Genomic DNA, 14,850 nt, shown 5'->3' on the forward strand with positions numbered 1-14,850 from the left:
GCTGCAAGAATCTCTGCCTCAGCTCTCTGCATTCACTTCATGTACAGGGGCTTCAACAGACCAGGGGCACGGCTCTGGGAAGGGCTCTGTGGATGTCTGATCCCAAAAGCAAGGAGTTCTTTTTTTTTTTCTTTTTCTTTTTTTAAATCGTAAGTAGGCTCCATGCTTGGCACGGGGCTTGAATTCACAACCCTGAGGTTAAGATCCAAGCTGAGATCAAGAGTTGGATGCTTAACTGACTGAGCAACCCAGGTGCCCCCAAAAGAGAAGGAGTTCTTAAAAATGAAGTCCTGCCAAGCTTCTCTGCCAGCTTGGAGGTATAAGGAGGTAAAAGAGGTATAAGGATTCAGAATTAAGAGTCCGTCCAACCTGGGAGAGCTCTTAGAACAAATCCAATCTCACTGCTTCTCCTATTTATAGATGGGAAAACCAAGGATGAGGAGGGGGTAGGGATCTGGTTCCAGCACACCAGTGGTAAACCAGTACATTCAGGACTTCTTCCTTTCGTCCTTGCATAGAAGATGCTGATAAAAACAAAACAAATTCTTTTTGCTCCCATCTTCCTTCTTGCAGGCTTGCCAAGAGATACCTCCCTGGCCCCCAACATACACAACTAATTAGATGGAAATACAGGAAGTGGAGAAAGGACATTTTCCGTGTTACTGGCAATTAGAGTTAATGATTTTGAGAACAAGGTACCTCAGTGTAGTAGAAGCTAATACAGAAACATTTCTAATAATGTCAATTAGATAAGACATGAGCATACTGAAATGCATGTCTTAAAAAAGGTTATTAGGAAAATTCACTTATGAAGCATGTAAATCTCAAAAGATTCATATTAATTTTAGTACACTGGGTATGTGCAAGAGCTGTCTTAGGAAGAACAGCTCCCACCTGCACATCTGGGCATGAAATATGAAGTGAAGGAAGCAACAGGATAACTTAAGCAAGTGATCCTACACGTAGAGAGCTGGGACCTCTCAGTTCTGGCCACAGAGAGACCACACTCCCCCTTTCCATCACAGGGTGATGCGTTGAGACGCCGCTAGGGAGGGCGGTACTCAGAGCTGTTGTGCGCTCACGTGCAAAGGGATGGCCTGGGATATTGTCTGTCTTTACCTGGGTCAGGAGTCAGGGCTCAGCCTGTCCCACAGATATAATTTGTCTCACTACTGGCAGAGAACCTGCCCTGAACAAAAAGCTCTCATGTCAGTTTCATTAGCAACTAAGCACTGACAGGGAGGGGGTGGCTCACAAAGCAGGCGCCAGATGACAACTCAGGCAGAAACCCTCGGTTTTCCTTCCTTAGCTCTCTGTTCTGGACTCCAGCCTTGGGTTGGGGGTACTCCAAGGGCACAGGAGCCCTGAAGAAGGTGGTACAGGGAGCTCAGCCATACATACTGGAGTGGTCAGCTCTGGTGTGGTTATGGGGGTGCAGGAGTTGTTCAATTTCACCCCGCTGCCCAAGTCAAAGTCACAGATTTTCACTGGAGACACCTGAAAAGGACAGCAAAAAGCAAAGATCACAAATATAAGAAACCCAAGGGCAAGAGGAGACCAATGTGAGTGCGACACAGTCACTCACCATCCCTCAGTCCTTCCCCTTTCACTCAATGGCTCTTGCTCACGCGTGTGTGCACACACGCACACATGCGCACACACACACTCTCGCACGCTCTCATTCTATGGCTGCCATGCCAAAGCCCAGCTTTATCTGCCACATCATGTTTACTCTCCTTGGGTTAACTAGAAATCACCTGAGGATTTATCCTAAGGCGTCCTCTGCCCCACACTCTTTCCTCACTTTCTAAGAGAAAATGTGCGTGCTACATGGTGTCAGACTGCTGTGCACTTAATAAAATGAGCAGCAAACCTAGGCAAATTTTGCCCACAAATGACAAATGACAGTGTAGGCTGCAGAATCAGAGAAGTAAGTATGTATTCCTGAAAGACTCCTGGTGGCCCATTCAGTGGGGGGCTCCACCTCAGGTGGCTTGGGGTGACCAACTCATCTCTGCTTGCTTGGGACTTTGTTGGTTGCAGCACTGAAAGCTGTGTATCCTGGGAAACCCCTTGGGCCCCAGCAAACTGGGAGGGCTAGTCACCCAAACTGGATGTTGCCCCTGAAACCATAGACAGCATGAGTCATCTCTGGAGCCGAGTGGGAGGGTACCTCGTGTGCCTGCCAGAGAACAGCCTGCGTGGTGGAAGCAGCACAGCGAGCCCCTCAAACATGCTGGTTGTGGGAGTCCCAGCTCAACCACCGCCCTGCTGGGGAAGCCGACCATCTCTCAACTTCCCTTCCTTCCTTTATTCCCCTCTCCCTTCCTCCTCCTTCTCTCTCTTATACCATTCTTTTTCACTTAGTCTCTTTTTTTTAAAATTGTGATAAAACATATATAATGTAAAATAATCCACTTTAGCCATTTTTGAATGTATAATTCCGTGGCACTAATTACAACCATCCCAGTATCTGTTTCTGAAACTTTTCCGTCATCCCAAAAGGAAACCATGAGGTAGAAACTCCCCATTCTCCCCTCTCCCCAGTAACATTTCATCTATTTTCCATCTGTAAGAATTTGGCCATTTCAGATATTTCATTAAGTGGAATCACGCAGTATCTGGCTTTTTTGTCTGGCTTATTTCACTGAGCATACAGTTTGCAAATTTTGTCCATGGTATAGCATGGATCAGAACTTCCAACTATGGTGTGGCTGAACAATATTTCATTGTATGGGGGGACCAGATTTTGTTTATCCATTTACCTGCTGAGAGGCACTTAGGTTGTTTCTAGCTTTGGCTGTTGTGAATAATGCTTCGATGAACACTGATGTTCAAGTTCAAGCCTCTGTTTTCAATTCTTTTGGGTCTATATATAGGTGTGGAACTGCTGAGTGGTGTGGTGATCCTGTTTAGCTCAGTGAGGAGCTGCCACGCTGCTCCACCATGGCCACATCATTTCCAGTCCCCACCGGCAGTGGACTCCAATTTCTCCACAGCCTCATCAGCATTTGCTCTTCTCTGGCTTTTTCTTCTTTTTATAATTCTAACCATCCTAGAAGCTGTGAGGTGGTGTCTAATGATTTTTTAAAAAGATTTTATTTATTTATTTGAGAGAGAGACAGAGAGAAAGAGAGAGACAGAGACAGAGAGAGCATGAGCAGGGGGAGGGGCAGAGGGAGAAGGAGACTCCTGGCTGAGCAGGAAGCCAAATATTAAGTTAATCCCAGGACCCTGGGATCATGACTTGAGCCAAAAGGCAGATGCTTAATCAACTCAGCCACCAAGGTGCCCCTAATGGTGGTTTTGATCAACAATTTCCCTAATGACCAAGGATGTTGAGCATCTTTTCATATGCTATTGGTCACTTTTATACTTTTTTGGGGGAAATGTCTATTCAAGTTCTTTGCCCATTTTTATTTTTTTAAAGATTTTATTTATTTATTTGACAGAAAGAGACGCAGCAAGAGAGGGAACACAAGCAGTAGGAGTGGGAGAGAGAGAAGCAGGCTTCCCGCTGAGCAGGGAGCCCGATATGTGACTTGATCCCAGGACCCCGATGTGGGGCTCAATCCCAGGACCCTGGGATCATGACATGACATGAGCCGCTTAACGACTGAGCCACCCAGGCACCCATTTTGCCCCATTTTAAAAACTGGGTTATCTTTTTGATGTTGAGTTTTAGAAGTTCTTTATATTTTGGATATTAAACCTCTATCAGATATATGCTTTGCAAATACTTTCTCCCATTCTGTGGCTTATCTTTTCATTTCCTGGATAATGTCTTTTGATGCTTGGCTGCTCTTAGTTTTAGTTTTTCAACCACAGAAAAGGGGCACTAAACCTGAGCCAATAAGATCAAATGAAAGGACAAAAGCCATAAAAGCATCTTGTGAACTGGAGGCAAGAGAGAAGATCAGAGCATCTGTGGAGTTCTGGCACCAGATTACATTAGTTTTAATCTGTACCCTATTACTTATCAGCTGAGGGCCTTTGGGCAGGCTTCACAATCTACCTGAGCTTCACTTCTGTCATCCATACAATGAGAATAGTAATAGTACCTACCTCATGAGATTTTATAAATACTTAATAAAATAAGTGCCTGGCACAATGTAAGCACTCAAGAAATGTTAACTATAATTATTATTAATAATCATAATGATAATGGTGACAAATTATAAAGTCTTATGCCAGAGCCACTGACAGGAAGTCACAAGATCTTATCTGAGCTAATGAATTACTACTCCCCACAAAAGAGCTGTAAGGAGCAGCTGACACATTCACTTGCAGCCGTTTCTATTTATGGGCTGTCCCTTAATTCAGACCGACAGGGTGTACATACACACACAGCCAGTGTACATACACATACAGCCAGCAGAACCACCAGGGCCTCAAACCCTCCAAACAAACAGAGAGCTTGTCAAATTCTTACATGTTTATGGAAGTACGGACACTTCCATTTAGTAGGAGCTTAAGGTAAAGTTTACAATAGGTTGCATCTATTTAACACCCAGTATCCATGTTTGCTTTTTAATGGGCACCTTTGGAAATAAAAATGGAAACAAGAAACCCTTTCCAGGAACTTGCTTCCTAATTATTATGTCAAGTGCTAGGCACCAGCTGGCATATATACCATAGCATAAACATCTTTTTTAGGCAAAGATTTACTTCACAGAAGACTGAGTTGTTGTCTATGTCTCATAACAACTGCTCAACAGACAGGTGCACTGGGCTAGAAAACATTCATTTTGTGCAGTTCTCATGTATTTTACAAACTCTTAGGTGTAAGCCAATCACACTGTTGATAAAGAGCAAAGAAGAGACAAGGATTAATCCGATTTGGAATGCAGAAACACTACACGTTGGGTCTGACATTCTCACGTGTCCATAATAATCAGGGCAGGTTGGTACCTGCAGCTGGGAGAGCTGCTAACGACCTAACTGTAAGTAGACGTGGCTTCCCCACCTCGGTGTAAACTGTGTACCCCAACAAGTCAGCCTTCAGTACCTTTTCTGGAGACTCACACAATATATTTTCTGGCTTCAGATCGCGGTGAGCGATGCCTGAAATGACAGAGAGCAAAGAAATGGTTAACATACGCACATAATTATCAAACATTCCACACACAATTAATTTTTTCCAAATGCTGTTGTTCGCAGATTAATTCCCAATTATGGTACATTAAAAAATCAACGAGCTGCAGGAGTCAGAAGTAACCAGAGACGAACCAAAAGCACAGTTGATTCTGCAAGTTCTTTTGAAGCAGAAGCTTTACAAGTCAGGCAGGAATAAGAAGAAGGCTAAATGAATCCCAGCTAGTTGGCCTCTCAGCACTGCAGTGACAACCAAGAATAAGAAGCCTAATATGAAACAGAGCCAAGAGCCCTGCCAAAGGCCATGCTTGGAACTGCAATGCAGAAATAATCAGTGCCTTGTTTAAGAGCATCTCAGGGGGCTAAAGCTGCTCTACCTCATTTCTTCTTGTGTGGCCGACTTAGAAAAAAAATGATTCCCTGGGTGGGACTCCCTGCATGTTCAGAGGACCAAGCGTTAGTTAACAAATCTTCCAAAGCTTGTCTGATCCCCTTCGCACCTGCTCTGCATTTTCAAGACAGTCCTGTCGGAAGCACAGCAAGGAATGCTTTGGCTCCAGGGTGCTGTTCTTAAGAAACATCTCCCTCCCCTGCATTCTGACCAGACCTCCTAAAGGACCCCGCAGAGGGCAGCCTACTCCATGAGGGGTTAAAAGCTGGTAACCTGGCCAAGAAGGCCCCTGGGGGGTGGGGAACCACCTTCTGACCAAAGACACGGACAGAGAACCAACTCATAAAGTGTGGTGGACACTGGCACTCCATCCCTCTTGCCTCCTGCAGAATGCACAGGTGCAGAGACAGAGGGGCCGGAAGGTTGAGCAAGAACCAAACAGCTAGTGCTCAGAAGTCCTACAAAGTAGCAAAATTTTCATGGAGTCACAGGGAAAAGCAGAACCTGCTTTCCTAAAACTCCCTCAATGACCAACTTCTCAGGCCTCTCTCCGATTCCCCGCCAGGAGGCACTTCGCCAGGGAGGGAAAACCTGAGCTCCAGCAGGCTAAGTAACTTCATCAGTCACCTAATTGAGTAAGAACCCAGAGCAACTCAGTCTAGGCTGTACAAATTGAGTCGGGCTGCAGCCTGCTGCACTAAAAGTGAAAGATATTTTCCATTACAGCAAGTGCTCCCACAGAAGGATCATGAGCCACACATGGAGCCTTGCTCTCCAAATAGGTGCCGATGGCCCAGCCTGAGAACTGAGCGCCATGCCGGGATAATGGGCCTGCCTCTGCGAGCACGCCGGCCATCGAGCTGCTCTGCTTCATTTCCCAGAGGTTAAGCTGCAGCGTGTCCAGTATTTAAAAGTGTGGAACTTGTTTCCAGGCTGACCCATTCCTGCCCAATCCATCTTCCCAGTGTGAAGTTATTTCGAAAACAGCGAAGTTCAGCTAGAAATTGTTTTTCATCCCAACTTCAAGTCACAGAGGCACCTGGTTGGCTAGATGCTGGCAAGTACTTCAGAACTCCAAACACACACACCAGCTCTGTTCCCTTTAGTCCGCCTTCTACAAAATAAATAAATAAATAATAAAACTGCCTCTGCCCCCCTCTAAGGTATGGGTCTTGCAAAAAGTGTGACCCAGTTTTGCAATCTGCAGAGGCAGCTCGGGGAACAGTTGTAAATCTTTGTCAAGCAGGTGTTACCTACATGCATCCTGGCTTTCAGAAACAGAACTAGTGCTATTCATCATGCTGGGGAAAGTACAGACACCCCTTTTAGGAACTTTCGTCCCATGTGCAAGTCAGGCGCCCAGCACGGCCACTGTCAGCGTGCAGGTGTCCCTTCAGCAGTAGGAGGAAACAATGTAGGACCAGTGAGACTGAGCTCCCCACACACGTGCCCTCCTCTCCCAGCGTGCACTACGCTGTGGGCCCAAGGCAAGATGTGTGTCCACCATGCCTGCAAGTGGTCTGGAGTGCTCACAACCTATGTGGCCGGCCAATATCCACAATGCGGAAGAGAGCAGAGCTAAGTCAGCAACTATTCAATCCACCCCCGCCCCTCACCAGACAGAAGGCTTTATTTTAAGAATATTAATACTAGGAATGAAAATGCTTCCTGTTTGGTGGGGGGATCAGGGTGGAGGAAGGAAGGAACACTCCTGCAGAGCTTTTATGTGCCGGGCCCTGTGCCCCATCTGTGTTATACACACACGATTCATCCACAGGCCTACACGGCTCCACAAGCGAGTGAGGACAGTGCTGCACATGAACCAGAGCAGCACGTACTACCGCTGATGACATAATTCTCTCTCTTTTCACCCTAACTCTGTGGGTAGACGTTACTACCGAGAGGGCACACAGCTGATGAAAAGGTAACACCAGAATTCATTTTTCCATGGCACTGCTGTAAGGCACGTTTTAAAAAGGTAACCATCAGGGGCACCTGGGTGGCTCAGTGGGTTAAAGCCTCTGCCTTCGGCTCAGGTTGTGATCCCAGGGTCCTGGGATCGAGCCCCACATCGGGCTCTCTGCTCAGCAAGGAGCCTGCTTTGCCCTCTCTCTCTCTGCCTACTTGTGATCTCTGTCAAATAAATAAATAAAATCTTAAAAAAAATAAGTAAAAATAAAAAGGTAACCATCAGATATATTTTTGGAAAGACAAAAACAATTTGTAAAAAGATTTAATTCACTAGGGACGCCTGGGTGACTCAGTTGGTTAAGCGGCTGCCTTCGGCTCAGGTCATGTTCCCAGCGTCCTGGGATGGAGTCCCATATCGGGCTCCTTGCTCAGCAGGGAGCCTGCTTCTCCCTCTGCCTCTGCCTGCCACTCTGTCTGCCTGTGCTTGCTCTCCCCCCCCCTCTGATAAATAAATTAAAAAAAAAAGATTTAATTCATTATAAAAATTCTTAAACAATCAGTCCTAGATAAGGGACTTGTAAACTGAGTGTAAATCGGACAACAGCAGCCTGCAATCTACCATCATGATGTTCAACAGACACCTCAAACTTAACCACATTAGTAGAAAAATGCATTTTTCCATTTATCGTGAACAAGATACAAAATTAGATATATACTATCATGCTGATTTTGAAAGAGAAAGATACAGGTGACATATTTTAAAAGACTAGAAAGGGGGCGCCATGGTGGCTCAGTTGGTTAAGTGTCCGACTCTTGACCTCAGCTCAGGTCTTGATCAGGGGTCCTGAGTTAAAAAAAAAACACAAAACACAAAACACCAAAAACCTAGAAAAAGTAACACCCAAATATTTACACCAGAATAGTATTATGATGAGGCTTGCATCCTCCTAGGACAGGAAAAGGAGATCATCCATACTCACACACTCACTCATCTTATTCATCATGAAATGTACTCTTTTTCCCCCCTGCTCTTTCTCCCCTGTCCCTGCCCTTCTTAAGACTGCCACATCTGCCCACCATCCACATGGGAAGCCCAGAGCCATCCTGGCTTGCTTGCTCACCCTCATGGGTGGGGCTGCCAAGTACACCAGCTCCTGGCCTGGCTCTCTGCCTGGCCTGCCCCTCTCCATCAGTCCCGAGGCTGGCCGTTCCAACCCAATCACCAAGACAAAGGCTTGGTTCACCTTTGGTGTGCAGGAAGTCAAGGGCAGCGGCCACATCCCGCACCACTCGGCTGGCTTCTCGCTCATTGAAGTGCTTCTGCTTCTGGATATGGGCCAGGATGGAGCCTGGGGAGCAGAGGAGACACACAGGTATGGTCTTTTCAGGTCTTAGGAAGCATAACTTCTCAGAGGTCAAGTCTGCTCAAGTTTGGGGTGGGGATGGAGCCTTATTTATTCAGCACCAAGTATAGTACCTGGCACAAATGAGATGCCAGCACAAAACTGGAATGAACATGGGGCACCTGGGTGGTTCAGTTGGTTAAGTGTCTGCCTTCAGCTCAGGTCATGATCTGAGGATCCCGGGATCAAGTACCACATTGGGCTTCTCCCTTCCTTCTCTGCCTGCCACTCCCCTTGCTTGTGTTCTCTCAACATTAAATAAGTAAATAAAATATTAAAAAAAACCTGGACTGAACAGAACTGGACTGCCATCTTCTGTACCTGCTCACAATGAGAAAAGGAGAAGGGAGAAAAAACAACTAAATGCACGACCAAAAATATTAGTGCCATTGGGGCAGATTTGGCTTTTGAAATAAGAAAGAATTAAAGTGAATCCACATAAGGTTTGGGCAGGGGCCTTACCACAGGAACACTTCCTCTTTTGGTTCTGATCTCAGATCCAAACAAGAGCACAAGCCTTCAAACAGAGGTGCCATGCCTTTAACAGATATGTAAAGGTCTAGGAAAGTCTAGGAAAAGGGGGGAAAGTGCTTTCCCTCTGACTTTCCTATTTCTTATTAATTATAGTATTATTTTGTTGGCAATGGCTAACATTTATGGAGTAGTGACTATGTGCCAGATACTATATAATAATCTTCAAATAGGTTATCTTAGCCTCACCACAACTGTACAAAATAGTTATCCCTGTTCTATAGATGGGGAACCTGAAGTCAAGAATGGATCAGCAACTTGCTCAAGATGACACAGCAGAAAGTGGAGGCATCAGGACTTAAGCCCAGTGAGTCTGGCCTTAGAACCTGTACAGACTACCCCTCAGCTGGACATGTGGTCTGGCTGCTGGAGGCACGGGCTGCACTAAGCCAACCACAGTCTCCTCACCTACTGCAGTGGCTCTGGCCTCAGCAGGGCTGCACTCTAAGCAATACGTTTACAGACAACCCCCAGCATTTTAAATGTAATGTCTTGCTGGTGGCAGGGCAGGGGCATGACCTTATGGCACAGGCATGACCACATGGCCTGGCTCCATGCGCTCTGTGCTCACAACTGGAAGTCCGTATTTCTGGGCTGAAGAGGTCATTTCTGCATCTTTTTTTTTTTTTAAAGATTTTATTTATTTATTTGACATACACAGAGAGATCACAAGTAGGCAGAGAGGCAGACAGAGAGAGAGAGAGAGAGAGAAAGGAGGAAGCAGGCTCCCTGCTGAGCAGAGAGCCTGATGCGGGGCTCAATCCCAGGACCCTGAATTATGACCTGAGCCGAAGGCAGAGGCTTAACCCACTGAGCCACCCAGGGGCCGTCATTTCTACATCTTAAAAATGGCACGGGGAGCCTGCGCTCAGTCGGTTCAATGTCCGACTCCTGATTTCGGCTCAGGTCATGATCTCGGGGTTATGAGATGGAGCTCTGTTTTCAGCTGGGAGTCTACTTGAGTTTCTCTTTCTCCCTCTGACCCTTCCCCGCTCTCTCTCTCAAATAAATAAATCTTTTTAAAAAATGGCACAAATTTACTTATTGCTAGTTTTTGGCACGGTGAAGGGATGACAGATCTTTCACTTGCCAGATTAAAAATGAAAGGATCCCAGCATGCTAGGGATATTCCCAGATAACAGGCTCCTGGCTAGGTCTCACATTTGCTTTACTGTAGTGAGTCTCTTGCTTCCAAATTTATTAAAAGGGCAGATAGACAGTAATATGCTACCTACTTCTAAGATAGCCTTCGGCATACCCAATAGTTTTTGTTTTTGTTTTTAAAGATTTTATTATTTGACAGAGAGAGATCACAAGTAGGCAGAGAGGGGGGAAGCAGGCTCCCCGCTGAGCAGGGAGCCCAATGTGGGGCTCGATCCCAGGACCCTGAGACCATGACCTGAGCTGAAGGCAGAGGCTTAATCCACTGAGCCACCCAGGCGCCCCATACCCAATAGTTTTAAATTTTATTTATTTATTTGACAGAGAGAGATCACAAGCAGGCAGAGAGGCAGGCAGAGAGAGATAAGGAAGCAGGCTCCCCGCCAAGCAGAGAGCCCGATGCGGGGCTCGATCCCAGGACCCTGAGATCATGACCTGAGCCGAAGGCAGAGGCTTTAACCCACTGAGCCACCCAGGCGCCCCTACCCAATAGTTTTAATAATATTAATAGCTGACACTTATTGAACCCTTAGTGCCCACGGGGCACTGTGCTAAGCATGTCATCTAAATGATCTCACTGAATCTTCAGAGCTATCGAAAAAGGTAGGTGCTGTCATGATCCCTATTTTATAGATGAGAACGCTGTTTAGAAATGTTATATGACTTGCCCAAGGTAACACAACTAGAAAGTGATGGAGCTACACTTAAACCCAGCTTTGCTGGTTTCTAAAGCATGCTCCCTTAACCACCAAATCCTTCTATGTGGCCCTCCACTCAGCTCCGGATATCCTCTCTAACCTGCACCCTGCAAATCTATCCTTGGCCTGGGTGAGTGACGGTGAGGGCAAGGGCTGTTTAGCCTCTTCTCTGCGTCAGGAAAACAACTTCAGTACACATTCCAGTGATCACGTATGTGCCTGACAGCAGTAGTGGTGATAGTCAAGAGTGGCATCTTTCCATCCGAAGGACACAAATCTTCAGACCTCCTCTCTATCCTGGGTCTGTGTCCTAAGCCACGGGACCCTCCTTTGCGCTGGTGAGCCTTTCTGGACCTCATAATGTGTGCAAGAGTTTCTACCCCATAATTAATTTAAATAGTGAACAGGTCAAAACAATGGATTGATAAATTGATGACTAAATGTATCTATATGAGTCCTACTACAAGGAGAAGGCATTTATAGAATGCCCACACAGGTGACATTCTAGGTTCTGCAAAATGCTAATTATCATCCTTCCCTCCGGCCTCCCTTCTCCCAAATCAAGGGCAGTTTTAAGTCCTTCATCCTTTTTATTAGCTTGACTCATTTTAGAAGTCTCTGGGATTCATGATGGATGATCACCACCCTGAGTCTTAATCAGAAGTCCAAACACATACTCAACAGTAAGTACCTCCTTGCAGTTTCTCAAAGACCAAGTAAAACCTTGTGTCGTCTTCAAAGAACTCAATCAGCTCCAAAATGTTCCTTAAATAGAAAAATAGGAGGAAAGGGAAAAAAAGGGAAATGGTATTATATATTAAAGCCCACTTACAAATATACAATGAAAAAAATATACAATGCCCTGTAGCAGGGCAGAAATCAACCTGAAATCAGAATGCTTATTAAAGACCCATGTCTGAGAAGTAGCCAATGGTGTTAGCAAGACTCAGGTCACCTTATCTTTCCATAATGTTCAGTCTCTGGTGTTTTCACCAAGTCTGTGCTGTCAAACCCCAACCCTAAAACCCACTAGGTAGAGTTATAAAAAAGTCCCGGTCACATTAAACTGAATAAAATCTGCAGCCGACTGGAAGCAATTGCGGCTAATAACACTGAATAGTAGGTGTGTGTCCTGGAGGCAAGCAGCAAATAATTACTTGCCCTCCCTCTTGCCCATAAATCACGGGGCAGTATTTACATTGCCTGGAGAAAATGGAAACATCTGTCAAATAGACTTGGGGCCTAACGTGGGCACCGCTAGACCCTAACTGCTAAGCGCTGCTTAATGAAACGGCCGCGTTCCCGGCCGCTGTAGCACTTGTGGCCTTCCCCGGTGAGCACTCTCTGTCTGCCTGAGCATTACAGTGCTCTGCCAACAAGGTCGTCTTGTAACTCAGGAGGGAAGCCACTGGCCTGGATATTGGAGGTGTTGGGTTTTTTTTTTCTTTTAAAGAACGAAATAAACCAAGTAGAGGCTCTAATGCTCAACTCAGAAGCTGCAGGGCTGAAAATAAAAATCTGTCCCTCATAAAAAAATGCTGACCACTTTGGGAGACACCAGGCTTTTACTAGTGTGAAGGCGTCCACATAAGATGACTAAAATGGCCTGATTTGAAAGAAGATTGTGGAGGCAGCGCCTGGAGTTAAATCAACAGCAGCCCCCATCCTCCAAGCTTAATGACAAAGCCATCAATACCTGGCCGCTGGCTCCCCGCTGACCCTGCTGTGCAGGGAGGCAGACGGGGAAGCAGAGTCTTAGAGGTGACCCTGATTTAAAGCCACCACGGGAGAACCACTCATTTGGAGCTGGTGGTGAGGCGGCTGAGGCGGGGCGGGAGGCCACCTCGGCCTAGTGGGCCCGCAGAGTACTGCAGCGGGCTTCCGAAGCCTGAGTGGCTGCTGCACATCCACTAACATGCTGGGTGAGGGACACAGCAAGTATCCGTGCTAGCTCACACTGCCCTCATCTAGTCATGAAAACTGGGCCTGAACAGTGTGTACTGGGTAATGCTCAGTCAGCCTTGTTCCCAAGGGCACTTGAAGGAGGGAACCCCATCTTTTCCCAGCCCCTCATTCAGATGGCTCACTCTTCCAGTTTGCCTGGGTTGTTATTCACAATACTTCAGCCTGAACAGAAGCAAAGGCTGCAGCTGCATCTCCTCTCCTCACTCTCTTAAACATGGAAAGACAGAAGGAATCCCCTATGGTTGTGGCCAAGGCACGTGAGCTAAATGCTGGGGTCGGAGGTGGTGAGAAATGACCTTTTCTGCAGCTAAGCATCCCCCCAAGAGAAGCAGCAAGTAACCCAAGACTGCACTCACTTGTTTCCTTGACACTGATAGAGCGTCTCCACCTCTCGAAATACCCGACTCCGGCTGTGCCCTGCTTGTTTTTCGATGATCTGTGGAAAAAATAAAATCTGTTATACCCACCTGACCTTGAAACACCTCTCGGCAGGAGCCCTCTGGGCAAATGCAAGGCCCAATTCAGCCCACGTCTGGTTTCAAGCACAAATGTAACATAGACCTTGGTGACACAGGCACTGTGACTCAGCCAGTGGCACAGGAGACGGACCCGAGGCTGACCAGCTTGGCTGAGGCCTATTTTGACTCTGGCTAAGCAAATGCTGTGGAAGTCTATGGGGACACCAAGGCAGCCAGCAAGAAGACACGGAACTACCTCTACCTGGCTCCCACCTCAAGGGCATCTCTTCCTGTCGTAAGGGTGAGATTTACAACCTCCACTGAAGGATCTTCCAGGGCTGGAGGAGGCGGCAGAGGAACTAGAGCTCCAGGACCCGGCTCAGACCCCACCTCTGCAGCTCTGCGGAGAACGCGCCCTTCGGCAGGCAATGTACTAAGTAACTCAGGTACATAGTCTCGGTTCTTACAACATAATCCCAAAAGACAGCAAGAGGTCAAACATTTTGCCCACAGCTAGATAAGTGGTAACAGGGTTGGCATTCAAGTCCAGAGCTGCCTTCAAAGCCCTTGCTATCCTACCACTATCTATGTTCTATCCAGCTTCTTTCAGACAACCTAGAGACATCGTCTCCCATCTATATACCTGGAGATGCTTGGCAAGCAGGAACTGAAGGCATGGGTGAGCCAACGGATGAGCCGGTGGTTTAAGCAAGGACTGCCTAACTCTGTACATCTCCACGGACCCATCAATGGCGCCAGACCATTGCAAGTAGAGTCTGGGGGCAAGCGTTCTGCAGAGCTGGCTCTGCCTTATGGCCCCGCGTACGGAGTGGGCGGCACAGATGATAACACTGTTCTCCTTCGTTCCCAGACTGCTGTGTAGAATATTCAAACCACTCCCATGTGTTGCAGCATAAATGCCCATGACCAGGTGTAATTTTCTATACAATTCCATGTCTGGCAGTAAACCACGGTGGGCCCACATTCTAAGCAGTCAGAGAAGTGTAGAGCTGGGGCACAGAAGATCTCTAACTTGTTCATTTACCTAGCATTTCAGATCAAAGTCAGGAAGAACCTTCTAGAAGGCAAGCTCTTCAGCAACGACATTATTTTCTCTGCATAAGTAATGGGCTCCTGCTATCAGAGGTCGGGGAGCAGAACATGGACAATTATTTGAGGAGATCTGGAAGAAATTCAGGACCATCCTGAAGTTCCATTTCAACACTGAGACTGTAGGA

General features: G+C 46.7%; 1 protein-coding gene across 39 annotated transcripts in view; it reads right to left on the reverse strand.

Annotated features, from left to right (window-relative positions):
- The window catches only part of MKNK1 (MAPK interacting serine/threonine kinase 1), a 42,815-nt gene that overhangs the window by 4,453 nt on the left and 23,512 nt on the right, over positions 1 to 14,850 (reverse strand). For 25 of the 39 annotated variants that reach the window (XM_082687371.1, XM_082687372.1, XM_082687376.1 and 22 more), the window contains 5 exons: positions 13,511 to 13,590; positions 11,881 to 11,954; positions 8,641 to 8,745; positions 5,009 to 5,064; positions 1,402 to 1,497 (listed from right to left, as the gene is read on the reverse strand). In XM_082687371.1, coding sequence (XP_082543497.1) covers positions 1,402 to 1,497; positions 5,009 to 5,064; positions 8,641 to 8,745; positions 11,881 to 11,954; positions 13,511 to 13,590 — 411 coding nt within the window. Of the gene's footprint in view, positions 1 to 1,401; positions 1,498 to 5,008; positions 5,065 to 8,517; positions 8,746 to 11,880; positions 11,955 to 13,510; positions 13,591 to 14,850 lie in introns of all 39 variants that reach the window. The other 14 variants (XM_082687375.1, XM_082687349.1, XM_082687350.1 and 11 more) reach the window with 1 other exon arrangement.

Source organism: Mustela nivalis, assembly GCF_964662115.1.
Source record: "Mustela nivalis genome assembly, chromosome: 10".
Taxonomy (NCBI): Eukaryota; Metazoa; Chordata; class Mammalia; order Carnivora; family Mustelidae; genus Mustela; species Mustela nivalis.